Source organism: Canis lupus, chromosome 33 (assembly GCF_011100685.1).
Source record: "Canis lupus familiaris isolate Mischka breed German Shepherd chromosome 33, alternate assembly UU_Cfam_GSD_1.0, whole genome shotgun sequence".
In the NCBI taxonomy this organism is placed as follows: domain Eukaryota; kingdom Metazoa; phylum Chordata; class Mammalia; order Carnivora; family Canidae; genus Canis; species Canis lupus.
In genome coordinates this window covers 24,037,415-24,064,963 of record NC_049254.1, presented here as the reverse complement: position 1 = coordinate 24,064,963, position 27,549 = coordinate 24,037,415, and the positions used below count along the sequence as shown (strand labels likewise).

At 37.5% G+C, this 27,549-nt stretch overlaps 1 protein-coding gene, 1 long non-coding RNA gene and 1 pseudogene across 8 annotated transcripts in view; 1 reads left to right on the top strand and 2 right to left on the bottom strand.

Moving 5' to 3' along the window:
- LOC106558176 overlaps positions 1-27,549 on the top strand; it is a 70,810-nt gene that overhangs the window by 25,030 nt on the left and 18,231 nt on the right. For both annotated transcript variants that reach the window (XR_005383369.1, XR_005383368.1), the window contains exon 3: positions 13,738-13,905. This is a non-coding gene — a long non-coding RNA (uncharacterized LOC106558176). The remainder of the gene's footprint in view (positions 1-13,737; positions 13,906-27,549) is intronic.
- CFAP91 (cilia and flagella associated protein 91) overlaps positions 212-27,549 on the bottom strand; it is a 105,824-nt gene continuing 78,486 nt past the window's right edge. For all 6 annotated transcript variants that reach the window (XM_038582945.1, XM_038582946.1, XM_038582944.1 and 3 more), the window contains 4 exons: positions 24,879-25,027; positions 24,218-24,309; positions 13,399-13,563; positions 212-4,071 (listed from right to left, as the gene is read on the bottom strand). In XM_038582945.1, the coding sequence (XP_038438873.1) occupies positions 13,400-13,563; positions 24,218-24,309; positions 24,879-25,027 (405 nt within the window). In that variant the 3' untranslated portion in view covers positions 212-4,071; position 13,399. The remainder of the gene's footprint in view (positions 4,072-13,398; positions 13,564-24,217; positions 24,310-24,878; positions 25,028-27,549) is intronic.
- LOC106558174 lies at positions 19,716-20,161 on the bottom strand (annotated as a pseudogene).

Below are 27,549 nucleotides of genomic sequence, written 5' to 3'. Positions count from 1 at the left end.
TAACCTCTATTAAAAATATTATTGAGAAAAACATTTCTCTAAAACCTCTGTTGGAGGTTTTTAAAGTTGTTAATGTTGTTTGTCCAGAATAAGTGGATAAACTCCCTTTTGGATGTAGTATAGAAGCTCCTACACCCTTTATGACTTACTTGGTTCCTGTGAAATATTCACCAGTTGAATCACAAAAAGTTACACCTTTATTTGCTAGAAATGAATATTATAAATCGAGAATTTTATTTTTAAAAACTCATTTCATACCATAAAATACCAAGATATTCACAAATGTTCTTCCAAATCATAGAAGTATTTGCTTTTACAAATATTAAGTGTGTAGAATTTCATTCAATAAATACTTATTGAGAGATTACCACATGCCAGAAACTGTGTCAGGTACCAGGAATAAAAACAAATGTACTTATGAGGCATAGCTCCTGCCTTCATCTCAGAGCTAACAGTCCAGTTGGTGAGAGAGATGATTATGCAGGCAATTATAATCAAGTGTGATATGGGCTATGGCAGAGGAAGTACAAGTGTTATGATTGTGCTCAGTGCCCACAATTTTTTTCTAGTCTTTTCAATCTTTGAGGCTTTAGAAATAAAATATCATTAAAGCCTGACTAAAGATATGTCTCCTATGGTAAGTTTCTGAATGGTCAGTACTTGGGGAGAGATAGTTACTTTGGGAAAGATTTCTCCTATTCTAAGTCTTGAATGTACATTAGATCACTTGGGAAACTTAAAACAAAAACAAAAACAAACAACAACAACAACAACAACAAAAACCTTTGCCTGGTTCCACTTCTAAAGATTCTATCTTAATTGGCCTGGAGAGGCCCAAGAACCAATTCTTTAAAGTACTTGATGATTTTAGCATGCAGCCATGGTTAAGAACTATTACAGTCTTTGTTTCCTGTTTCCTCAATTTTTGACAACTATAATAAAAGAAGCCTCCTTCAATGGTTTTAGTTAAGTTTTCTGGGAAATTCTTCTTCATAATGGCTTCTTTCTACTGCTCTGGTGTCTAGTAGAATATGCCCTTATTGCCAATACTTCAGGATTCTACAGAACATGGGACACTCGTTCCTCTCTCTCTCCTTCTCACTCATCCCCAAGTGAGATGGAGAAATTCATCTGATTAGTTAGCAACTGACATCCACTGAGCTACTTTCTGCATAGCGGTAGATGTAGTTACTTTGCTCCACCGTATCTTTTGCTTCTATCCCATAGTGATAATAAAAATAGCTAAATGGTACTTGTTGAATGCTTATCATATGCCAGCTGCTGTTCCCAAGCCCTTTACATGAATGAATTCATTACATCCTCATACCAACTCCATGATATACATTCTATTGTTATACCATTTTAGATTTGAGGAAGCTCAAGCTTAATGAGATCAAGTAACTTGTTTGAGGACACACTGGGGTTTCAATCCAGAGCATCTGGCTCCAGAGCATATTCTCCTAACCTCCAGGCTACTCCAATGTTAAGAGGCTAGCTTGGCCTTCGTTCCACCAAGCGGTAAGCACAGTTGGAGGCCACTTCTATATCACTCTTGCCAGCTAGCATTCTCCATTCTACTGGTAACTGGGCCTTTAATTCTCTGCGTAGCTTGCTGCATAAAAGTGTACTCCAAGTCGTCTTAGTAGGTGCAACTCTACTCCCAGGTAGGTACTAGGGTCCAGAATTGAGGATGGGGATGAGAGTTCTCTTGAATCAACGTATACTCAGCCTTTAAATTGTCTCGGGTTCTGCACCTAAAGATTTGGAATCTCTAACAATTTTGCACTTAATGGTTTCTCATCCCAAAGAGATCCTTTACTCACACTACACACTTCTTCCTTGGATTTTACCTTGCCTGTTCTTAAGCATGTTGAGAAGAGGCAATGCCTTTGTTAAGTGGCATGAAGGTTCACTGTATACGATTATGCATCCATGAAAAAAAATTTTTCTACTTTACAAATCAGCTCATTGTGATTGTGTATTGCTATTGATTATTCGACTAGTCCCAACCAACTACATAGCTTCAGTTGCCATGACCGCATGCTTTAAACATGAGTTTTGCTCATCACTTTTATTTTTAAGAGCAATGGTTATTAAAGTTTAGGTGTTTTAACTAAAGCCATTATAAGTAGAAGTTTGCTAGTAAGAGAAAATTTTCCCCTCCTGGTAAACTTCAGTTAGCTAATGAGAATTCTGTATTACTTTGTATTTTCCTTTTTGTCTAAAAACAAATCTTAGTTTTCAAAGACTGCATAAAGATTGTTTTAGAAAATATTGTTTCATTATATGTTCTTTATTAAAAGCTGCTTTAAACACTTCATGAAAGTAGGTATTGATTTCAACTTTAGTTCATTGCTATATAGCAGGGATGGGCAAAGTACAGCTCAAGGGCCAAATCTGGCTGCTGCCAGTTCTTGTAAAGTTTTATTGGAACACAACCATGTGCCTTCTATATGTTACCTATTGCTGCTTTCACCTTATAATGGCAGAGTTGAGTAATTGCAACAGAAACTAACCCACAAAACCTAAAATAGTTACTATCTGGCTCTTTACAGAATAAGTCTGCTGTTGCCTGCTATAGTATGGCACCTTCACTCCCCATAGCCCACCCTGCCACTATCTTCTATCCCATTGCCTAATTTGCTTCTTCTCATTCTGTCTTGTGTCCCCGATTTTTTATTTTACAAATAACTTTTACCTCAAACAGGTTAGCATTTTTAAAGGAACAAAACTCAACTCCCTCGTTAATTGTGTAGTGCTTTTCTGTTTGTCAGTGATTCTCAGGCGAAGAAAAGTTACCTTGATCACAGTTATCCTAATACAAGGTAAACCTTTCCAAAGTTGTATGATCAAGTATTTTTTCAGCTCAGAAAATCTTTTGTTAAAACTATTTTATTTGTCTTGATTTCTTCTTTAAGATTTCCTACTGCTTGTAGGATTGGTCATCCAGAGCTAACCTCTTTGTCATTTTCATCTCTTTATCCTTCCCAAACCATACTGGATGACTTAATTTCATTAGCAACATCACCTCTTTTATTCTCTGCTGTGAAGTTTGTTCTTTAAACTGCATCCAAATGTGTTTCACTGGATTTTTTAATCTTTTTGCATTTTTTTTTTTTCACATTAACCAGCTTTCCTTTCTTTCCAGCCTACATCTCTCTGTTGGCATCTGCTCTTATTATTCTCTGCTTCAGTTTCCTGAGGCCATTTCTTTTTGCCTCCTATTAAAATCACCAGCAGGTAGCTTCTGAAGATTTTCTTGTTTCTTATAGAAGGACATTTTCTAAGATAGGCTTTTATTCTGCTTTCAGAGTAACATGCATGGGGCTCAGGTAGATTTGTTGTTGATACTTTTGTTTTTAGGGTTTGTTTCCTATTTACCAATCTTTAAATGAGGAGGGATCCTAATGTTTGTCAACACACAGGGTGGGCAGATTGCTCTCCAACAGCACCCTCTCTATAGGGGTGTTGCATAAATATTCTTAGATCTAAAGCTCAAGGGTAAGTTGATGTGCCATTATATGGATATGCCACAGCTTATTTTTTTATTTCAATGTCAATGAATGTTTGGGTTTCTAGTTGAGGGGCTATAAAGAAAAGTACTGCTGTGAACATTCTTGTCATGCCTGTTGATGCATATACTCATGTATTTCTACTGAGTATATATTTAGGAGGTGAAATGCCAGGTCATGGAGTATGGATGCTTTCAAACTTAGCAGATAAGGTCAATGTACCATGAATATCAAGCCAAAACTATGTAAGAAATATTCAGTAACATTTCTTTTTGTTTGATTAAGCCAGAATATCCTCGTAGTTAACAAAATGTTGAAATGAAACATAAGAAAATTTTCTCTTGAAGTAGAGCATCTGGGAAACACCAAAGAGAATAAACTCTTTCATTTGATTATTATTACTGAAAATCATTTTAAATTATTGGAAGTTTATGGAAAATAAAGATCTTTCCTCATGAATTACACATTGACAAGTCCATAAGAGCTGTACATCTTGGAAGAAGCACAGATATAGGAATTCTTTATGATGATTTGTACAGCTTCTTTTAGGAAAGATAATCTGTAAAAAATAAACAAACAAACAACACACACATAAAAACCCACAAATGTTTATGTCATCTTTTAAGAAATAATCATTATCAGAACAATACATTCAAAAAATTACTGTGATGCAATTATACAGAGCCTTGGTTCAAAAGGCAGACATCACCAGAAATATCCTAGTTCTGCCACTTATGAGCCCCATGATCCAAATGTTTAACTCACAGGGTCTCAGTTTCCAACTTATAGCACTTATAAACTTTATATTAGCTGAATTATAACTGAAAACTTAATATGTGTACACTGTAAAAAAATTCAGACTACAAAAGGAAATGAACATGAGGAAAATATATCTATTTCCTCCCAGTCCCTAAGCCTACTGACAATACTTAACCAATTTCTTGATCTGTCCAGAAATATTTTATGTATATTGCAAGCATCATGGATGTATATATATGTTTGTATATATGCACACATATTTCTAGCTTTTAATTAAAGAGTATGACACATATAAGAAAATAACAGAAAACTAATGTGCGGCTTGGTGAATACATGTTAAATATTCACCTGTCTAAATACTACCCAGGTGAAGAAGTCCTATAAGCTCCCTCTTACTCCTTTGCAATCACAACCCTCTCCCTATCCTCTAAAACTTATCACTATTCTGATTTTATTTATTTATTTTTATTCTGATTTTTTAAAAAAGATTTTATTTATTTATTCATGAGACACAGAGAGAAAAGCAGAGACACAGGAAGAGGGAGAAGCAGGCTCCATGCAGGGAGCCTGATGTGGGACTCGATCTCGGGTCTCCAGGATCACGCCCTGGTTGAAGGCGGCACTAAACCGCTGAGCCACCTGGGCTGCCCCACTATTCTGATTTTTATTTGATTTTTACAGTATTCATTTCCTTGCTTTTCTTTTCTTTTTTACCTCCTAAGTGCCACAGTTTAGTGCTGATTTTGAATTCCATATAAATAGACTCATACTATAGGTTTCTTTTTGGATTTGGCTCCTTTCTTTCTTTCTTTTTTTTTTTTAAAAAGATTTTATTTATTTGTTTGAGAGAGAAAGAGAACACAGGGAGAGTGAGAGAGAGAAGGAGACTCCCTGCTAAGCAGAAAGCCCGATGCAGAGCTCAATCCCAGGACCCTGAGATCATGACCTGAGCTGAAGGCAGATGGTTAACCAGTTGAGCCACCCAGGCATCTCTGGATTTGTTTGGTTTCTTTCAATACTTACTATATTTGCAAGATTCATCCATGTTGTATTTAGTTCTGCTTCATTCATTTTAATTGCTACATAGTAGGAATTGACAAACCTCTGCAAAGGGCCTGATAGTAAGAATTCTAGGCTTTGTGGGTCAGTAAACAAAATCAAGGATATTATGTGGGTCCTCAATGAGAGAAAACAAATTTCCACAAAATTTTTGATAAAATTCAAAAGATGGTAATAATGATGACAGGTTTATTTTTTAATATAGGTCTACTAATGAGAAAAATAGAAGTTTTATTTAGGGGTAACATTTTGCTTAATTGAGGTTCAGATCATCAAAACTGATTACATATCACTAGTAGCAGACAAACATTTGCAATGAGACCTCCACCCACATTTCAGCTTTGAAAATGTCTGACATACAGACAGGTGCTGCCAATACAGATATCAACCCATGAACATATGCTTTTAATTTTGCATATTTATTGCTTGGGAAGCATTTACAGAACTCCACTAGATCCGTCTCTTGATACTTTCCTCCTAGCACGCCATTACGACACATAGTAATCACTTCCCGTCAAAGGTTAAGGGGACATTCCTCCATTGCACAGTAAAAGAGACTTTGGAATAGAAAAATTTCCTTTGCACTTGTTTCAGGTTCCAAAAAATGCTCCTGGAGGTGTAGTTTAAACTCAGAAAACATATTCACTGCAGATATGTGTGGGAATTAAAATCTTGCTTCTTGTTTTAACTTTTGACAGCACAGCAAGTATATAAAGCAGCTGGCCATTACTTGTAATTCAGTGTTAGTGATTCTGAAATGACTTTACCATAGTGCAAATTCTGCAATATAAGCTCTGTTTCGCCTTGTAATTTCATTTTACTTTTAAAAAATATTTTATTTATTTATTCATGAGAGACACAGAGAGAGAGAGAGAGGCAGAGATACCAGCAGAGGGAGAAGCAGGCTCATGCAGGGAACTCAACGTGGGACTCGATCCCGGGTCTCCAGGATCACACCCTGAGTGGAAGGTGGCACTAAACCGCTGGGCCACCGGGGCTGCCCATTGCCTTGTAATTTTAGGTTGGATTCATTAAAAAATAGTATCAAGTCTACAGCAAAAGCTAATTTCCAAAGCCTTTCATTGTTCCATAATAGTAGATAAGGGTAATTTTCTTACTTAGAAAAATCTCAATCTTAGTTTGAGCTGAAAAACTCACACTGAAAGATTGCTAAGCCATCAAGTATCACTGAGGTAAGCAAGTCAGGGTACACAGCTATTTCTGACAAAAAAAAAAAAAAAAACTCATGGAACAATAAATTAGCAATGGTTAAATCCACGAGACTGAGTGAAGATCACCATTTAAATAGCTGGATAGGGATGCCTGGGTGGCTCAGTGGTTGAGCACCTGCCTTCAGCCCAGGGCGTGATCCTGGAGTCCCAGGATCGAGTCCCCAATCAGGCTCACTGCATGGAGCCTGCTTCTCCCTCTGCCTGTGTCTCTGCGTCTCTCTCTCTTTCTCTCTCTCTCTCTGTGTGTCTCTCATGAATAAATAAGTAAAATCTTAAAAAAAAAAAAAAAAAAAACAGCTGGTTAAGTAACACATGTTAGATTCAAACATGTTTTCACTAGTAAAAAGTTTATCCACCAAAAGCTAATGCTGACATTCTGTGGGGGAAATTTGCCCTTACATTCGGAGCTCCTCTCGATTGCAATCCATCATGCTTGCCTGTACTGATTTTAAGAGTCTTGTTGGTTTCTGTTTCCCCTAGTGAATAAAGACCCTCTGCCCCCTGGCAAACCTGAGCCCAAGCTTATTCCCAAACTTGGCCAACCCCAAGGCAAGAAAATGGCCAGTATCTCAGATCACTTAGGAAGGACTTTCCTCTCTGCTGTTATAATTAGTCCTTTTGATTTTCACAGCTCTCCAATGTCTTTGAAAATATGGTGTTTACTATGTATCCATTATTTTCTCTAAATGTTGCAGCTACGTACATCTTACCTAAAATCAGAAGATATGTCTATTTTGTTTTGTTAAATTTTTTCCCCTAACTTATGCATAATGTTTGTCTTCAAATTTTATTTTGTTTTATTAAATTCTGCTGTTATTGTATTAGTTCTTTCCTTTTGCTTTTCTGTATCTAATTTACCATTTTTTATAATTTCTTGAAAAGGATGCTTAGTCTTATTTTCATCTTTTCAAATCAATGCCTTTAACTACAAATTTCTAACTAAGTGCCACATTAACAGCATTCCACAAGTTTGATACATACACATTTTTGTCATTTTTCAGTTCAAAATATTTTCTAGTTCTGACACTTTCTTTGATGAATGTCTGTATTTCTTAATTTTTAAACATATTAGAATCATCTTGTTATTGATTTCTAGTTCCATTGCATTTTTATCAAAGAACACATTTGGCGTGATTTCAACTCTGAAATGGTTAACATTTGCTTTAGGACAGTATATAGTCAGTTTTTGTACGTGTTTGTTGTGTGTGCCCTTAAATAATGTGCATTCTGTACTTGTTAGGTGTAATATTCTATAAATGTGCATTACATCAAATTTCTTAATTATGTATTTTAAGCCTTCCATTTCTCCCCCGCCCCCCCCCCTCCGGTTGCTCCATCAGCTTCTGATAGAGATTAAAATTTCCTAGAATTAGTTTGGATTTGTTTCTCCATGCAGTTCTATTAAATTTGCTTTACAAAGGTTGAGGCCAGGTTACTAGATACATTCCTATTTGTGACTCATACCTTCACAATGAATTAAAACCTTTATCTTTATGAACTGTCCGTTTTGTCTAATAGGCCATTCTGCCTTAAAGTTGTCTTTGTTCGATATTAATACAATTATATCTGCTTTCCTGTGGATGATGTTTTCATGGTATCTTTTTTAACCCTTTAACTTGTAAGCATTCTGTATATTTAGGTTTTGTATATGCCTCCTACAAACAGGATTTAGTTTTTATTCAGTCTGCCAAATTCTGACTTTGAGCATTTAGCTCTTTAATATAAATGAGTGATGAATCAATGATAAACATCTACCATTTTATTTCCTTTTCCTATCCTTTCTATCTTCCTTTTATACTGAATGGGTTTTTTATTCCATTTTCTTCTATTAGTTTAGATGTCATACAACTTTCTACTATGCTTTAGGAGTTATCTTAGAGGTTACAGACTGTTGCCTTGAGTCATCAAAGATAATATTTTTTTTAATTATTTATTTATTTATTTATGATAGTTACAGAGAGAGAGAGAGAGGCAGAGACACAGGCAGAGGGAGAAGCAGGCTCCATGCACTGGGAGCCCGATGTGGGATTCGATCCCGGGTCTCCAGGATCGCGCCCTGGGCCAAAGGCAGGCGCCAAACCGCTGCGCCACCCAGGGATCCCCATCAAAGATAATATTAAATAGCATTTTATCCCCCTCCTAGATAATGCAAGTATCTTAGGACAACTTAGTCCAAGTATGGATTTTGGACTCCCACACTACTTATGCTAACTCTAATGTCACTAGTGTTGCTTTTTCTTACTGTTTTTTATGCAGTCAATAAATATCCACATATTCTTTATTTATCTCCAATTTTCCACCTGGGATAATCTTCCTTCTGTTTGTATAACACCCCCTAGTAATCTCTTGTAGTGAAAAATCTCCTAGTGATAAGTTTTGTTTCATTTATCTAAAAATATCTTTCTTTGTCATTCTCGAAGGATATATTTGCATGGGATAGATCCTATGTTTTTAATCTATTTTAGCATTTTGAAACTATAATTTCATTATTTTCTGGCTGTTTCTGATGAGAAGTCAACTTCAGCTTAATTATTGCTCTTTTGAAGGCAATTCACATACTTTTCTTCTGAAAACTTTTTTTTCTTCTGAAAACTTTTCAGATTTTTTTCTTTTGTTTTCAGTAGTCATATTAAAATGTATCTAGGTATAGATTTTTAATTATTTTTTTGCTTGGGGTTAAGAAGGTTTGTTAAATATTGAGTCTTTGTTTTTAAAAAAATTCACATTACACATGACTTCCTAACATATTTCTCCTAGTAGTCAAATTTCTTGAATCAGCGGTCCATGCCTATTATCCTTTTGTCTCTTAAGGATTAAATTATCCTACCACTATCCTTGCATTTCTTCTGTAGTTTCCACCTTTTTGTTCCTTTATTCTTCTAAGTAAATTCTTCTGCCCTATCTTCTAATTTATTGATTTTTCTCTGTAGCCGTATTTGTCCTGCTCTTAAGTCCATTCACTGAGTTTCTCATATTGATTACTGTATTTTTAGATTCTAGAATTTTTTTTTAAAGATTTTACTTATTTATTTGAGAGGGAGGGAGAGAGCATAATCAGGGGGAGAGGCATAGGGAGAAAGAGAAGAAGGCTTCCTGCTGAGCAGGGACCCCAAAGTAGGGCTCAATCCAGGACCCTGGGATCATGTCCTGAGCTGAAGGCAGATGCTTAACCAACTGAGCCACCCAGGCACCCCTAGATTCTAGAATTTCTATTTTCCTCAAATCTGCTATATCATTTTTATGATTTACAGTTATCCTGAAAAATTTCAATCTCTCATAAATAGTTGACTTTGATAATAGAAATTGACATAAGAGCAATCATGACCCACAACTCTTCTTCCCTCTTATGACATTCGTTTATATTCAGGCTATAACTATGATCTATCATTTTGTCACCTAGTAAGCATGAGAATGGCAGTGCTAATTTTTTTTAAAACTTTTTATTTTGAAATTATTTGAATAAAAATATGTATGGGCTGAGAGTAAGATTGCATTAAAGACATTTTCTATATTGTGATGGATTAGAAGTAAACAGTGCTATTCCAGTTTGGAGATATAAGAATTTAGAATCCCAGAATAGACCTACGCACTGGTGCTGAGGTAGAAACTAGGTGACAACTGTAAGAGGAGAAGTAAAGTTTTCTGATGTTTGGTGCCGTCTCCTATCTACCAGATAGTTATTGTTATGTACTGTGTGTCTAGATGGGGATGTAGTGGCCTATTTATTTATTTTGCTTTCTTTTTCAGGTCATTCTGTATAAGGGTGGACAGATGTTTGATGGTGCCCCCCGGTTCCCCTGGGATCATGTCCTGAGCTGAAGGCAGATGCTTAACCGACTGAGCCACTCAGGCACCCTTAGATCCTAGAATTTCTATTTTCCTCAAATCTGCTATATCATTTTTATGATTTACAGTTATCCTGAAAATTTCAATACTGACTTTTATCTCTTTAAACATAAGTGTCTAAGCTCAGGCTGCTTTAACAAAATATCATAACTGGGTAGCTTAAGCTTAATTTCTTCACAGTTTCTGGAGGCTAAGAGTCCAAGATCAAAATGTCAGCATAGCTGGTTTCTGGGATGAACTCTCTTCCTGGTTTGTATATGGCTGCCTCCTTGCCATGTCCTCACATAGAAAGGAAAAAGAGAATAAGCTTTCTGGTGTCTCTTCTTCTAAATGCACCATTCCCATCACGGGGGACCCATCCTCATGACCTCATCTATGCCTAATCTCCCACAGCACTTATCTCCAAATGTCATCATATTGCAGGTTAGAACTTTAACATCTGAATTTTGGAGGGACACAAGTCTGTAGTCCTCCACTGCCACCCCCAAATTGGTGTCCTTCTCACCTGCAAAATACACTCATTCCAGCCCAATAGCCCCCAAAGTCTTAGAGCATCAACTAAGTCTCATCTAAATATCCTCTAAATCAGGTATAGGTGAGTCAAGGTATGATTCATCTTGAGCCAAATTCCTCTCCAGCTATGAATCAGATGAGTTATGTACTTTTTTTTTTTAAGATTTATTTGAGAGAGAGAGAGAGAGAGAAAGGGAGGGAGAGAGAATCCCAAGCAGACTCCATGCTGAACCCAGAGCCTCATGCGGGGCTTGATCCCAGAATCCTGAGAACATGACCTAAGCCAAAATTGAGAGTTAGATGCTTAACTTACTGAGCCACCAAGGTGCAAACCAAATGGAGGAGGCTTACCAGGGCCTCTACCTTGACTCCAGTCTTTGTCCCTCTAGTTTTACAAAGCTGGTGAAAGCATCACTCAGCTTTTTAGCCACATTTTCTAGGATGTGCCTATTCCCTCAGGAAAAAGAAGTGACTCCAAATGCCAGAACCAACTAACTCTCTGAATTTGTCTTCTCTTAGATATTTGCCCAGAAATTCCTCACTATTAGCTCTCCATTGTCTTCAAGCTGATCAAACATATTTTAAAATGAATGTTCCATCTCTACATCCCTAGGCATTGTTAAAAAATTTCACATCTGACATCTGTCCTTCCCTCCTTCCCACAGAGAAGAAAGAAAGAGTAATACATATTAAGGGGGCAACTAAGCATCATGTTCCAAACATTTAATAAAGCAAAATAAAGAGATACTTTATACTCAGAAGTAAAGGCATACATACTCAATTTAAACTATGTAAATTATTAATCTTGTTAAATTTTCATGTAAGAAAAAGGACTATCCAAATATTGAAGGTGATTTTTATCATAATAATGAGATTGGCAAAATCTCATTATTTGGCCCTTGAATTTATATTATATAGATACATGGATAACATTACATGTAAATACATGGTTTATATCTTCAGAAATTTCACAGGTTATTTCATTATTAATTAAAAACAAAAGATTTTCTGCTGTAATTTATAGCCATACCTTGGTATTTAAGAGTACTTTTATCAGTTTTTTTCTCTGCTTTCCTTCTTAACTGCCCCCTCATCTTGATATTCCTTCCAGTCTTCCTTGATTAAAACTTAAGGCCTCAATAGATTCCTGTGCAGAGGGTCTTTGGTCACAAATTTCTCCCCAAGCCTGTGCCTTCTCTATCCTGATAGCATACTCTTAGGCCAAAATAGTACATGATGTGGACCCATCAGATGACAGTTGAGGGAGAAGGAATAGGCAAAGGATTCACTCCCTTTCTTACGAGAATTCTCATGAGAATTTTACTTTTTTAACAAAAAGATTTTATTTATTTATTCATGAGAGACACAGAGAGACAGGCAGAGACCGAGAGAGAAGCAAGCTCTCTGCAGGGAGCCTGATGTGGGATTCGACCCCAGGGCTCTGGGATCATGCCTCAAGCAGAAGGCAGACACTCAACCACTGAGCCACCTAGGTACCCCAAGAACTTTACTTTAAATGGACTCTAGCTCTCTTCTCCTAATAATTCATTAAGACGTTTATATCAACTCTGTTACTAAGCAACACTACTTGACCTCCAAGTGGTAACTAGCATTTGATTGGAAGGATAAAGGAATTATTAATGCCACAGGAAACCGTAGGTTTGAGCTTTCCTGAGTGCTGACTATTGTAACCAGGTAAATCCATTAGGGGGACCCTGGAAATAGTGCCTATGGAATCATTATAAGACACACTGGCCCCTGAGGCATGTAAACCAAGGCAGGTCCTGTACCTACCCAGTGTAAATCTCTCTTCCTTGCACCTGAGCTTTGTAACTGGGGGACTAAAGAAAACAGCTATGTGTTTTTCTGTGTGGATATGGTAAGAGCTTCCATAGGAAGAGAAATACCTGATGCTGCCCGGCTTGAAGTTGTGGTTCCCATCTTCTATCTTTCTGAGTAGATGGATACTAAAATCATTTAAAACCTGGTCTATGTGTCTTGTGAGTAGGAACATTTAGTTGAGTCTAAGACCAACTCCTGGTGGGCACTGCATGAGGTACTTGGGCTAGAATCAGAAAACGTGTCTTCTGCTGTGCTTACAGCCAGCATGATGAGATGGAGATACTGTATCTACTCCGTAAGAAAAAGCTGCTTTTTATAACATGGACACACACACACACACACAAATAACATGGGCACATTTTACAGCTTTGTGATGGAATACCATTATATACTTTAAGGACCCATAAAAAATTATCTAGAATCCTGTTTTCTGGACACAAGAGTCCAACTGCTATAATGTCAACTCTATTCTCTAAGAATTTTTGATAGTAGATTCTATAACCTAGATGAAATGTGCCAGCTTCAATGGGAGTGTCTCACTTTCTTAAACACATGGTTGTTAGGGAGAGCAGAGAGCTGAATGATGCTGCCTCTCCTACTTTCTGCTTCCTTTCAGATGAAAAAACCAAACTCACCTTAGCTGCTATTCTTATTTTGAGTATCTTCCTCAGGTGACTTGTCAGTGTCTGAGACCTCTTCATCTTGCTCTTGCTCAACAAAATTCTTCTTGACCATGTCTTCTGTGTGCCCGTGGATGATCTGATGGGCCGCAAGGATATGCTTCCGCTGTGCATTCCTCACTGTGACAAAGTGACAAGAATTTTTACTCTGAAAGTCTGAACAGAATCATTCCTAAAGATTTTCAAGAAAGTAGGACAGAGGTCCTACCCTGCTACCCTATCCCTGCTCCCACTCTGGTTCGATCCAGTCCTACTCTTCCCCATGAGGCTCACCTCTATTCCTCTCCCCTGCAGCGGCCCTCCCCTGGAATGCCTGCACTCCAAATCCTACCCGTTCTGCAAAGCCCAATGTGGATCTCAGCTCCTCGCTCCTCCAGGAAGGCTCCTCTGATTGTGCCAGCCCACATTTACCATTGCCACACTGGAATTCAGACAAACCCATGGAGCACTGAAGCACATGATGTGAGTTCCATTTTGTTTTTTAACTAGATTGAAATGACCTTGTCTCATTCTTCTCTTTGAGCTTTTGTTCCTAACATGGAGGATACTTGTTGACTGATGATGAATTTCTGATCTTATGGCTTTAGAAGGTGGCCCTTGCTCCATATTCTAAGAATATTTATTATCAAGCCTCCCATTTCCCTTGGAAAGAACTAATCATGATGATGATGATGTTAGCACTTAGCATTCATCCTTACTTTGTGCCAGGCACTGTTTTAAGTAGTGGGCATATATTCATTTAAACCACCCCACAACCCTAAAAAAGAAATATTAATAATATCCCCATTTTCAGATGAGGAAACTGAGACCCAGAAAGATTAAGTAATTTGCCCCAAATCATACAGCTAGTAAAGGAGAGCAGGAAGTACTGTGGATTCTGTGCTATCCAGGTATCTGAGTTTATAGAGGATAAATCTCACAGCAACTTACACTTCATAGTAGTATGGCTGAAAGAATGGGGACTTTGGAGCTGCAGAAACCATGGTTCAAATCTGTAAGTTGTATAATATCTCTAAGCAATAATTTCCATAATTGAAAAATGAGAATACACCTACAGTCACCTTAAGAAATTGAGATAAGGTAGTTTTTAAATGCTTAGTACAGTGTCTGGAACTTAGCATGCACTTAAAAATTTGGTAATTACTGTTATTTTACATCTATAATAGGTCTCTTCAAGGTCTTTTCAATCATAAAGTATCTCAAATGGCCTGTATACGTTATCTTAACTTGGGGGTAAAGAGTACATATAATTCATATGGTTCTTTCATTTGAAAAGAAAAACAGAAGGTCGTATTGTGGGTCCCTGTTCACATGGCTTTCTTCATTTGGTATATCTATATAAAGAGAAGAGGCTAAGGACTTGCCCAGTTCACTCACAGACAAGTCCTTCTGCATTCCTTCAGCTCAAGTGCCTCCTCCAGCATCTTTCCCTCTTTCCTTCGGAGCTCAGAGAAGCCAGCGGAAGGTGTAACAAACTAGTTATTACTAAACACTATTTCTCTACCTCCTTCAATTCCCTCAGTTAGAATTGACTTGAGCCAGGCTGACCTCACTTTAGACCCAAGAAAATTTAAAAGGAGTTGCATATTTTCTTAAAGATACAGAAAACACAAGATTCCTTTTTATAAGGTGACACAGAAATACTGATTATTTTATCTGAAAATTAAATATTGTTGGTATATACTGATGACAGGGAGTATGAATTAGAACAGTCTTTTTGTGGGGGCTGTTTGTTAGTACCTGGCAAAAGTAAGATGCACATACCCTATTTTTAGCACCAATCTGCTAGAAATTTACTGTCAGTAGCATGATCAGGATTTGCATAAAATATATTGCTTGCAGCATTGCTAGTTATAGTAAAACACACTGAAACAAACTAAATACTTATCACTAGAAGATACTGGTTTAAAAACTACAGTACAATTGTGTAATAGGAAAATAAGATATTTCTTTCTTCTCTTTGAATGCATCAGAGCTGCACCATTCCTTTATTCCTTGAGGTGATCTGAAATGTTATATTTCTATTAAACCTGTCCAGAATTCCCCTGCACAACATGGAAAGCTTGTTAGAAATAACCAAGCTGTTATTTCACTTAGATTTTTAAAATTTAAATTCAATTTAATTAACATACACTGTAATACTAGTTTCAGAGGTACAATTTGATGATTGTATACAACACCCAGTGCCCATTACATCAAGTGCCCTCCTTAATGCTCATCACCCAGTTGCCTCATCCCCTCACCCAACTCCCCTCCAGCACCCCTCAGTTTGCTTCCTATAGTTAAGAGTCTCTGATTTCATCTCACTTTATTTTTCCCTCTCTTCCCCTATGATTCTCCATGTTGTTTCTTAAATTCCACATATGAGTGAAATCATATGATAATTGTCTCTCTGATTGACTTATTTTGCTTGCCATAATACCCTCTAGTTCCATCCACATTGTTGCAAATGGCAAGATTTCATTCTTTTTGATGGCTGAGTCATATTCCATATCTTTTTTATCCATTCATCTGTTGATGGACATCTGGGTTCTTTATATATTTTTTTATGTAAATATTTGAGGTTTACAAAATATAAATTAATTTTTAAAATTCCTTTTAAAATTCCAGTACAATTAAAAAACAGTGTTTGTTATATTAGTTTTAGATATACAATATAGTGATCCAACAATTCTAAACATTTCTCGGTGTTCATTATGTTAAGTGAACTCTTAGTCCCCTTCACTTATTTCACCTCTTTGCCTACCAGTCTCCCAACTGGTAACCATCAGTTTGTTCTCTATACTTAAGAGTCTTGTTACTTATCTCTTTTTTATTGTTGTTGATTTGATCTATTTTTTAAATTTAACACAGGAGACAAATCATATGGTATTTGTCTTTTTCTGACTTATTTCACTTATCATTATACCCTCTGGATCCATCCACGTTGTTGCAAATGGAAAGATTTCATTCTTTTTCTTATGGCTGAGTAATATTCCAACACGGATATATACTACATCTTCTTTATCCATTCATCTATTGATGGACACTTCGGCTGCTTCCATAATTTGGCTACTGTAAATAAATGCTGCAATAAACACAGAGGTACATACATATTTTCAAATTACTGCTCATATTCTTTGGGTAAATATCCAGTAGTGGAATTATTGGATCATTTGGTAATTCTATTTTTCATTGTTTTGAGGAACCTCCATACTGTCTTCTACAATGGCTGCATACCCACTATAAGTGCACAAGGATTCCTTTTTTTTTTTTTTTTTTTTTTAACATATCCTGCCAACACTTATTTCTTGTGGGTTTTTTTTTTTTTTTTTTTTTTTTTTTTTTTTTTTTTGTCATTCTACTGGTATGAGGTGATATCTCATCATGGTTTTAATTTGCATTTTCCTGATGATCAGTGATGTGAGCATCTTTTCATGTGTCTGTTGGCCATCTCTATGTCTTCCTTGGAGAAATGTCTGTTCATGTCTTCTGCCCATTTTTTAATTGGATTTGTGGTGGGGTTTTTTTTTCGGTGTTGAGTTGTAAAAGTTCTTTATATATTTTATAACCTTTTATCGATATGTTATTTGCAAATATCTTCTCCCATTCAGTAGGCTGTCTTTTAGTTTTGTGGACTGTTTCCTTTGATTTGCAAAAGCTTTTAATTTTGATGTAGTTGCAATAGTTGATTTTTGCTTTTGTTTCCCTTATGTCAGGAGACATATCTAGAAAAATGTTACTATAACCAATGTCAGAGACATTACTGCCTGTGCTCTCTTCTAGAATTTTTATGGTTTCAGGTCTCACACATAGGCCCCTAATCCATTTTGAGTGTATTTTTGTGTATGATGTAAGAAAATGGTTCCATTTCATTGTTTTGTATGTAGCTGTCTAGTTTCCCAACACCATTGGTTAAAGAGACTGTCTTTTTCCCATTGCATATTCTTGCCTCCTTTGTGGAAAACTTGACAGCCATTAAAATTGTGGGTTTATTTCTGGTCTTTCTATTCTGTTATATTGATCTATGCATCTGTTTTGTGCCAGTAACTTACTGTTTTACTACAGCTCTGTAGCATAGCTTGAAATCAGAGTTTGTGATACCTCCAGTTTTGTTCTTTTTTTTCAAGACTGCTTTGGTTATTCAGGGTCATTGTTTGGTTCCATACAAATGTTAGGATTATTTATTCTAGTTCTGTGAAAAATGCTGTTGGTATTTTGATAGGGATTGCATTAAATCTGTAGATTGCTTTGTGTAGTATGAACATTTTAATAATTTTGTTCTCCCAATCTATGAACATGGGATATCTTTCCATTTGTTTGTGTCATCTTCAATTCCCTTCATTAATATTTTACAGTGTTCAGAGTAGAGATCTTTCACCCTGTTGGTTAAGTTTATTCCTAGGTATTTCATTCTTTTTGGTGCAATTCTAAATGGAATTGTTATCTTAATTTTTCTTTCTGTTACTTCATTAGAAATGTATAAAATGCAGTGGATTTCTGTATATTGAGTGTGTATCCTGCAACCCTTCTGAATTCATTTATTAGTTCAAGTAGTTTTTTGGTGGAGTCTTTAGTTTTCTCTCTTTATATTATCATGTCATCTGCAAATAGTTGAAGTTTTACTTCTTACTAATTTGGATGGCTTTTATTTCTTCTCTTCTGATTGCTATGGCTAGGACTTCCAATACTATGTTGAATAATATGGTAAGAGTGGATATGCTTGTCTTAATTCCTGATCTTAGGGGAAAAGTATAATGTCAGCTGTGGGTTTTTCATAGATGGCCTTTATTATGTTGAGGTAAGTTCCTTCTGAACCTACTTTGTTGAGGGTCTTTATCACGAAAGAATGCTGTGCTTTGTCAAATGCTTTTTCTGTATCTATTGAAATGATCATATGGGTTTTTTTTTATACTTTCTGTTGATGATGTGATGTATCACATTAATTGATTTGCAAATATTGTACTACCCTTGCATCCCAGGAAGAAATCCTACCTTACTGTGAATTTTTAAATGTATTTTTGGATTTGGTTTGCTAATATTTTTTGAGGATTTTGGTATCTTCGTTCATCAGAGATATTGGCCTGTAGCATCTTTTATCTAGTTTTGTTATCAGGGTACAGCTGGCCTCACTGAATACATTTGAAAGCTTTCCTTCATCTTCTATTTTTCAGAACAGTTTGAGAAGAATAGGTATTAACTCTTTTTTTAAATGTTTGGTAGAATTCTCCTGTGAAGCCATCTGGTCCTAAACTTTTGTTTGTTGGAAGTTGATGATTGATTCATCTCCTATGCTATATTCAATCTTCAAATTTTCTATTTCTTCCTGGTCTAGTTTGGAGAGCTTATATAGTTCTTGGAATTTATCCATTTCTTCTAGGTTGTCCAACTTGTTAGCATATAATCTTTCATAATATTCTCATAACCTTTGCTATTTCTGTGGTGTCAGTTGTTATTTCTTCTCTTTCTTTTCTGGTTGAGTCTTCTCTCTCTCTCTCTCTCTCTCTCTCTCTCTCTCTCTCTCCCTCCCTCTCTCTCGATGAATCTGGCTAAAGGTTTATCAATTTTGTTGATCTTTTCAAAGAACCAGCTCCTTGTTTCCTTGACTTCTTCTATTGCTTTTTAGTTTCTTTTATTTTTTTCTCTAATCTTTATTACTTCCTTCTACTGGTTTGGGGTTTGGTTTGTTGCTATTTTTTTAGCCTCTTTAGGTGTAAGGTTAGATTGAGATTTTTCTTGCTTCTTGAGGTTGGCCTGTCCCCAATCTTACTTCTTAGAACAGCTTTTGCTGCATCCCAGATATTTTGGACCATTGTGTTTTCAGTTTCATTTATCTCCAAGTGTCTTTTGATTTCTTGGTTGACCCATTCATTGTTGAGTAGCATGTTATTTAACCTCTATGCATGTGTCATCTTTCCAGTTTTTACCTGTGGTTGGTTTCTAGTTTCATAGCATTGTAGCTGGAATAGATGCAGAATATGACTTAAAATGTTTTAAATTTGTTCAGAATTATCTTGTGGCCTAACATGTGATCTATGCTGGAAAATGTTCCAGGTGCACTTGAAAAGAAAGTGTATTCCACTGTTTTAGGATGGAAAGTTCTGAATATCTCTTAGATCCATCTGGTTGGTCCACTGTGTTATTCAAAGCACTGTTTCCTTGATTCTTCTCTTTGGATGATATATCCATTGATGTAAGTGGTGTCTTAAAGTCCCCAACTATTATTATATTACTCTCTCTCTTTTTTTTTTTTTGCACTTGTTAGCATTTAATGAACCTCCCCCTGTGTGGCTTTAAGCTACTAGAAAGCAGGTGCCCCCCACACCCTTTGTCTTCTTCTCAGCTCTTCTACTGAAGAATCTGGCCTTCACAATGACAGGCTATTTTGGGACCTTTCCCTTTCCCAAAACTTTGTAGTAGCCCAATCACACCACATAAATAATAGGAGCAGCCCCAGTCTTGTTTTTGGCAGCATTTACCTGTGTCTGCTCACTGACTGAGGTCCATAGTTTATCAAGGTTGACAGTTGGGCAGAAGCTCTGGTTCCTCTTTAAGTGGTAATGTCTCATACCGACTTTTCCAAAGTAACCTGGGTGATATATGTTGAAGTTGATCCTGTGATAATGCATGCCACCAGCATTACCCCAGCCTCCTGGGTGCTTCCGGTGCTTGCCGATGCAGCCGCGGCCATGACTCACATAGCCCGAAGTTTCTGGGTCTTCCTCAGTCTGGATGGCATGTTGGCGGGTCAGAGGAAAAAGGGAGGTGTTTCCTATTATATCACCATCAATTACTTTCTTTATCTATGTTAATAGATAGATAGCTATCTGTTTTACATGTTTGAGTGCTCTGATGCTGGATGCATAAATATTTATAATTGTTATAACTTCTTGTTGAATTGTTGTTCCCTTTGTGGTTATGTAGTGTTTGTCTCTTGTTACAGTCTTTGTTTTATTTATTTATTTATTTTTTTCAGTCTTTGTTTTAAAGCCGATTTTGTCATGGGGTGCCTGGGTGGCTCAGTGGTTGAGCATCTGCCTTTGGCTCAGGGCATGATCCCGGAGTCCTGGGATCAAGTCCCGCATTGGGCTCCCGTGGGGTGCCTGCTTCTCCCTATGCCTATGTCTCTGCCTCTCTCTGTGTTTCTCATGAATAAATAAATAAAATCTTTAAAAAAAAAAAAAGCCTAATTTGTCTGCAATAAGTATAGCTACCCTCGCTTTCTTTTCCTTCCATTTGCATGATAAATGTTTTTGCATCTCTTCACTTTAAATATGCATGTGTCTTTAAGTCTGAAACCAGTCTCTTACAGATAGCATATAGATGGGTCTTGGTTTTTTTATGTCTTGAACCTATGTTTTTTTACTGGAACATTTAGTCCATTTACATTCAAAGTAATTGATAGGTAAGTAACAAATAGCAATGAGAACATATTTTATGTTTGTTCTTGTAGCTCTTCTCTATTTTCTCTTACTCTTTTCTCTCACAGTTTGCTGGCTTTCTTTAGTGATATATTTGGATTCCCTTCTCTTTATTTTTGGATTCCCTTCTCTTTATTTTTTTCTATTATTGGTTTTTGATTTGTAGTTATCTTTAGGTTTATATGTAACAATTTATGCATGTAGCAGTCTATATTAGGTTGATAGTTGCTTAAGTTTGAACCCATTCTAAAAGCACTACATTTTTATTCCTCTCCCCTATCATGTTTAGGTACATGGTGTCATACTTTACATACTTTTTATTTTGTGATTCCCTTTCATGATATACTTAATTTTACTGGTTTTGTGCTCCCTACTTTTCTTACTCCTGCTTGTGGTCTTTCCTTTCTATTCAGAGTCCCCTTTAACATTTCATGTAAGGCTGGCTTAGGGGTCATGAATCCCTCTAATTTGTGTCTGTCTGGCAAACTTTCTCCTTCTATTCTGAATGATAGCTTTGTTGGATAGAATATTCTTGGTTGCACATTTTTTCTTTCAGAACTTTGAACATATCCTGCCCCTCTCTTCTGGACTGCAATGTTTCTGCTGACCAGCTAGTTGTTTTATGGGATATTTCTTGGATATAACTACTCTTTTTTTCTCTTGCTGCTTTAAAAAGTCTTTACCACTACTTTTTGCCATTTTAATTACCATGTGCCTTGGTGTGGACCTCCTCGGGTTGATTTTGTTGGGGGCCTCGTTTGCCTCCTGAATCTGGATTTCTGTTTCCTTCTTCAGATTTGGGAAGTTTTCAGCTATTATTGCAAGTAAAATTTTCTCCCCTCTTTTTTCTCTGTCTTCTCCTTCTTGGATCCTTAGAATGCAAATGTTATTAGACTTGATGCTGTGGCTGAGTTTCCTTAATCTATTTTCATCTTTTATTATTCTTTTTTTCTCTCCTGCTCAGCTTGACTGCTTTCCATGACTCTCTCCTCCAAGTCACTGATCTGTTCTGCTTCCTCTGGTGTACTGTTTTTTTTCCCTCTAGTGTATTTTTAACTTCAGTTACTGGGTTCTTCATCTCTGGTTCTTTTTTGTGTTTTTTATCTTTCTTTGTTGAGTATCTCATGGAGTCCTTCACTCTTTTCTCCACTCCAGTGAGTATTTTTATTACTATTATTTTAAATTTTCTATCAGGCATATTGCTTACCTCTGTTCCATTAGCTTTCTTGTGATTTTGTCCAGTCCTCTCATTTGGGACATATTCTTTTGTCTCCTCATTTTGTCTAACTCTCTATGTCTGTTATAATGTCTTATGAAAGTCAGCTACATTTCTGGCTCTTGAAAGTTATGCACATATGAAGAAGTGGTCCTATGGTGCCTTGCAGTACAATGTCTCCTATTCACCAGACCCTGGCATTCAGAGGTGTCTTGTATGTGTGTTGTATGTGCCCTACTGTTGTGGCTGAATCGTATTTGCCTTCAATTTAGTTGTCTGCAAAGGCTCTCTGTCTGTGTGGGCAGGGTTTGGTCCCTGTTTTAGTGGGCCAGACTGGGATCACCTTGGGCTTGATTTTGGTCAGCCCAGATATTTGCCAGAGCTGTGGTCACACTGAACTACAGGGCATTCCCCTGTGTTGACTCCTGTGAGGCTTTCATTGGTGGGCAAAGGTGTAGTCAGACCAGATGTCTGCCCACTGCGGGGCCTACAGTTGAATTGATGTGTGTGTGGTTATCTTACCCCTCCCTGGGGCAGAAGTCACTTTGGAGTGTTGCTAGCCCACTAGGCCTGCTGGCATAATGTCAGGTTTGTGGCACTGCTTTGGATGAACTCCTGATAAGTGGATTAGTTTGGAGAACGTGGATCCACAGGGGAACATGGGGATGGGACACATTGTCAGTAAGCTAAGTGGAGAGTGTGTGCACTTTACTGGTCCTTGTAGGTATCTGTTTATCTAGGCTGGGGTTGAGGGAGGTAAATGGCACCTGATAGCAATTTTGATTTTGGAGAAGTCTTCTAAAGATCCTTGCCCCAGATCACACATTCTGAGATTAGTAAATCTCCTTCCACTGGACTCAAACTGCTGTTTCCATGCTGTATCCCAGTGGGGCTGTGTGTTATGCTGTCTCTTTAAGAGTGGGGACGGTTTCCTTGCGCTCTCTGGCTCTCCAGGACCAAGCCGCTGATTTATAAAGTTACAAGTGTTGAGCCCTGCTGATTGTAAAACTCACAATGTTAAGCCCCTCTGGTTTTCGAAGCGACTGGGATTCATCTTCTCAGTGCAGGTTCTCCCTTGCTAGCGTGGCTGGTGTGGGGTCTGCTGCTCTCCCCTCTCCATGCTCATGGTGTCCCTCACTTCCATGGACAGTGACATTGGTCAGTTTGGCTCCCAACCGTGTCTGCACCCTTCCTACCATTTCCGATGTGGTCTCTTCTCTACATTTAGGCATTGAAAGTGCATTCTGCCAGGTTTAAAGTCATTTTTCTGGGTTATTTACACTGATGTGGGTTTTATCTAGGAATTACCATGGGAGAAGTGAGTTTAGGATCTTCCTACTTGGCCATCTTCCCTGGAAGTTACTTCACTTAAATCCTGATCTTCTGGTTGTACCCCCCTCTCTGGTAACCTGTCACCAACAGTCTGAAAGCTCCAGAAGAGTATTCTTTTTGAGGGGTGCTTTTGGGTGGGGGCGGAGGGGAGAGAGAATCTCAAGCAGGTTCCATGCTTAGTGTGGAGCCAAATGTGGGGCTTGATCTCATGATCCTGGGATCATGACCTGGGCTGAAATCAAGAGTCAGACGCTTAACCGACTGAGTCACCTAGGTGCCCCCAAAGTATTCTTTTTTAAAGTTTTTTCTTTATTGACTAAAAGCATTAGTCTTCAAAACATGCCACCTTTGACAAATAAGTGAAGATATTTATACTTCCATATAGTTCTGGCAGAAACAGAAGACATCTGTGCACAGAGCAGGATAGACTTAAGCCCTTCAAGCATCTCAGCTTTCCAATACCCACCTTGTATGTGTCCCACCTCCAAAGCTTAGCACAATCTGAAAATCCTATATATTGTCAACATCTGCTTTATGTCTTAAAAAAAATCAAATCACAAAATACAACTCTTTTGGGAACTTCCTCTTAAAGAAGGTTTGGCTTTTGATATTCTGTCACACTTAGAACTGCATCCCATCTATATTAGAGATCATTATATTCTGGAATCAGCATGAAAAGAACTTGACAAGCTCTAAAATAAAAAAAACTCAGTCATTCTCCTTCAAAAATTTCTTCCTACTTCTGCTCATTTTAAATCTCAGGGATACTGACAACAGTTTACATCTTTTCAAAGAAATCACAAAGCAAAGCATTACATTGGCTTACCTTTTTCTTTGACAAACTCCTTCTGTACCTCTGGGATCAGGAAACTATAAACCAACTCAGCAACAATCTCCTCTGACTGAAGCTGAGTTCGACTAAAAAAGAAAAAAAAAAAGTAAACTTTTTCCTTTGCTGCCTTACTTCTGCTGCTGATTTCTACTTAGGTTCTCCTTGCTTGTGTAAGGGACTCCACTGCTCAAGTCCCACCACTGCCTTTTCCTTGATGAAGTAGTCTGAAATATTACACTCCTGGTGGGCTTGGTTAACTTCATGCAAATTCAGATTTGACCCTATCCTTCAATTAGCCTGCCTGCCAGGAAGGGAACTTTAAAGATATAACTTATACAAGAAGCCAAACGTTTTGGGGTGAGGTAATACTACATATGCTTATTCACATTGTTTTCATGATTTGTGGTATTCTAAAAGTAATATGTTAGCGATCCAGACTGCAGAGGATAACTAAAAATTCTACTCCCAGTGCTCCTGCCATACAAAGGTATGGGCATGTTGACTTTTGAAGAGTTATGCAATTAAAACAAAGGACACTGACACAGGAGATATATACTTGTTTCTCCTTGGTGGTAAAATCTTAAGCTCTTGAAAAATACATATGAGTAACAGCCAATGGGTTATCCATTCTGCCGTATGTTCTCTTGATACAAACCGGCTCTCCATTTCATAAGCAACGTCATTGATTTCCTCAGCCATCTTCTCAATTTCTGCCCTGGCTTGTTCTTCTGCAGTATTCTCTTCAGTATTCAGGATTATGTCTTCCAGATAGGAAGTTATAGTATTTTGGTGAACTTTAATCACCTGCAAAACCCAAAAATACCCCTGTTACTGAGAACAGGAATACTACTGTATGAGCAAAATTGGTTGCAAACATTGGCTGACCTTTTTTAAGCAGATCTATTTTTGTTCATTAAGTCAAAAGTCCCCTCATTGATCAATCCTTTTGTTTTCCTGTCCAATCAGTCTGTTTCCAGTCCACTTACCTTCCCATTCGGTGAAGCTCCTCTCCACCTACCCCATTTTAGAATTATGGGTCTTACTTAGGGTGGGCAATATAACACTACAGAAAGATCATGGGCTTCAATCAATAACCCTGTTTTGGATCTTGGCTTTGTTCATTCTGGCAATGTGACTTGGTCAAACTACCCATATGTGGCAGAGACTAAGAGGTATTTCCCAATGTCCTTTCTCTCCTTCTTACATAACAGAGCCCCCTGAATTTTAGCTGCACCAACAGATGTCTAGAGTCAAGACTACATTTCCTAATACCCATAGTTCTGGTTAAGGGTGTACATGCTGAAGCCATCTGTGCACTTTCTAGGTTCTTTTTGCTTTTTTTTTAAGAGAGAGAGATAGAACACAACCCAGTGAGGGGAGAAAGAACATCTTAAGCAGGTTCTATCCGGCATGTAGCCTGAAGTGGGGCTCGATCTCATGACCCTAAGATCATGACTTGAGTCAAAATTAACTGAGAGGCCCCTAGAAAGGATTAAGGGAGAAACCTCGCTTATTTTATTTATTTATTTATTCTCTTTCACTTCTCATTTCATGGGGTCATAATACTGGAGCACCAGAAGTCATCTAAAACTGACATGAGGGCCATGCCATAAGGACGGAAAAGCAGAAACCTAGAGTGATCCCAGGTCTCTGATGAATTTTTAAATGATCATATCCTGGACTGCTGCTTTTTTAAGGTTTCTGAAATTGTGAAATAGAACACATATTTTAAAAGTGCACAGTGACAGATGTACTGTGTAATGAATTAGCGTAAAGCCAGTACCCAGGTAGCCACTGCTAGAATTCTAGGCAGCCACTATGGGCTCTTCCTGACCATAGACCCTTTCTACTGTCATGATTTTACGGTAAACACACTTTTCTTTACAGTTTTCCTCCCTAAGTATGCAATAATAAATAGTACAGTTTAGTTTCCCTGTTTTGTAGGTAGATGGACAAGAAGCATCATAGGCATCAAGTGCAGCATACTTAGTTTTATATGTATTCTGTCTCCTGAACAGATTTTGTATTTCTTGGGCAAAAGGTACTTTTATATTTCATGTCAGAATAGTTCTTTGTATCTGAGATAATGCTTTGGTACTTGATAACAACTCACTATTTCTTGACTGGCATTGCAGTAAGACTCTGAGTATGTAATGTTTACTGTGCATCTACTTGTAAAACACCAAGACCATAACCTGGAATCCCAAGGCCTTCCCTGTGGATGAGACTCAATGACCAGTTTAATACAGTAACAACCAAGCAAGCAATCAACCAAAATATATTTTCTCAGTGTCTTCTGTGCAGGGACCTGTGCTGGTGCTGAAGAAGGCACAAAGTGATATATATACAATATGCTTGCTCTCATGGAGCCCACCCACAGTCTTATTCAGGAGGCAAGTCGCACCTATGTGAAATAATTAGACAACTGAGTCTTATACGAGTTCAGAGGTGAAAAGTTTAATGTTGTCTGCCTCTAGCAGTATATGCACTTGGATGCTTACATATGTCTTTATTAATGTGTAAGTTTCTGGACACACTTGTGCTTGTCTGTGCTTGAATGAATAAGGAAATGCGTAGGTGGCTGTGAATTGTGTATGTTCCTCTATGTCTTTAACATTATGTGCTCTGCATTGTTTCTGAATGTCTTTGAGTACGTGCATACAAACACGTGTCTGTGTTTAAATATACGCCAATGACTATGTTTCTCAATATATTTATTTTTCTGGAAATTTACGTAATGTAAACATTTCTGTTTTTTGGTATATTTATGTGCAAGCATATTTATCTTTAAGAGGGTCATGTGAAGGGAGATTAGAAATTTAAATGATGGATGGGGGCAGCCTGGGTGGCTCAGCAGTTTAGCACTGCCTTCATCCTAGGCCCTGATCCTGGAGACCCGGGATTGAGTCCCACGTCAGGCTCTCTGCATGGAGCCTGCTTCTCCCTCTGCCTGTGTCTCTGCTGCTCTCTCTCTTTGTGTGTCTCTCATGAATAAATAAATAAAATCTTAAAAAAAATAATAAAAATTAAAAAATAAATGATGGATGGTATTTCAACTTGGGGTCCATAGGTGGATACATGACTCACATAAATGATCCTTAAATCAGGCTAGAAGGTTCATCTTAGCCCTTTCTTGCCCTTCCTAGACATGGCTGAAATTTCCTGGGGTCATTCCCACTTAAAAGGTACCTTTCTTGAAGCTGTCACCTCCTCCTTCCTTCCTGTGTTTTTGAACAGAGTGGTTTCTATGTCCCTTTCCTTTTTATTCTCACCCCTAGGCTGGTTCTTCTCATCCCAGCTGGTTTTTCCTTAGTGATATTAGATGT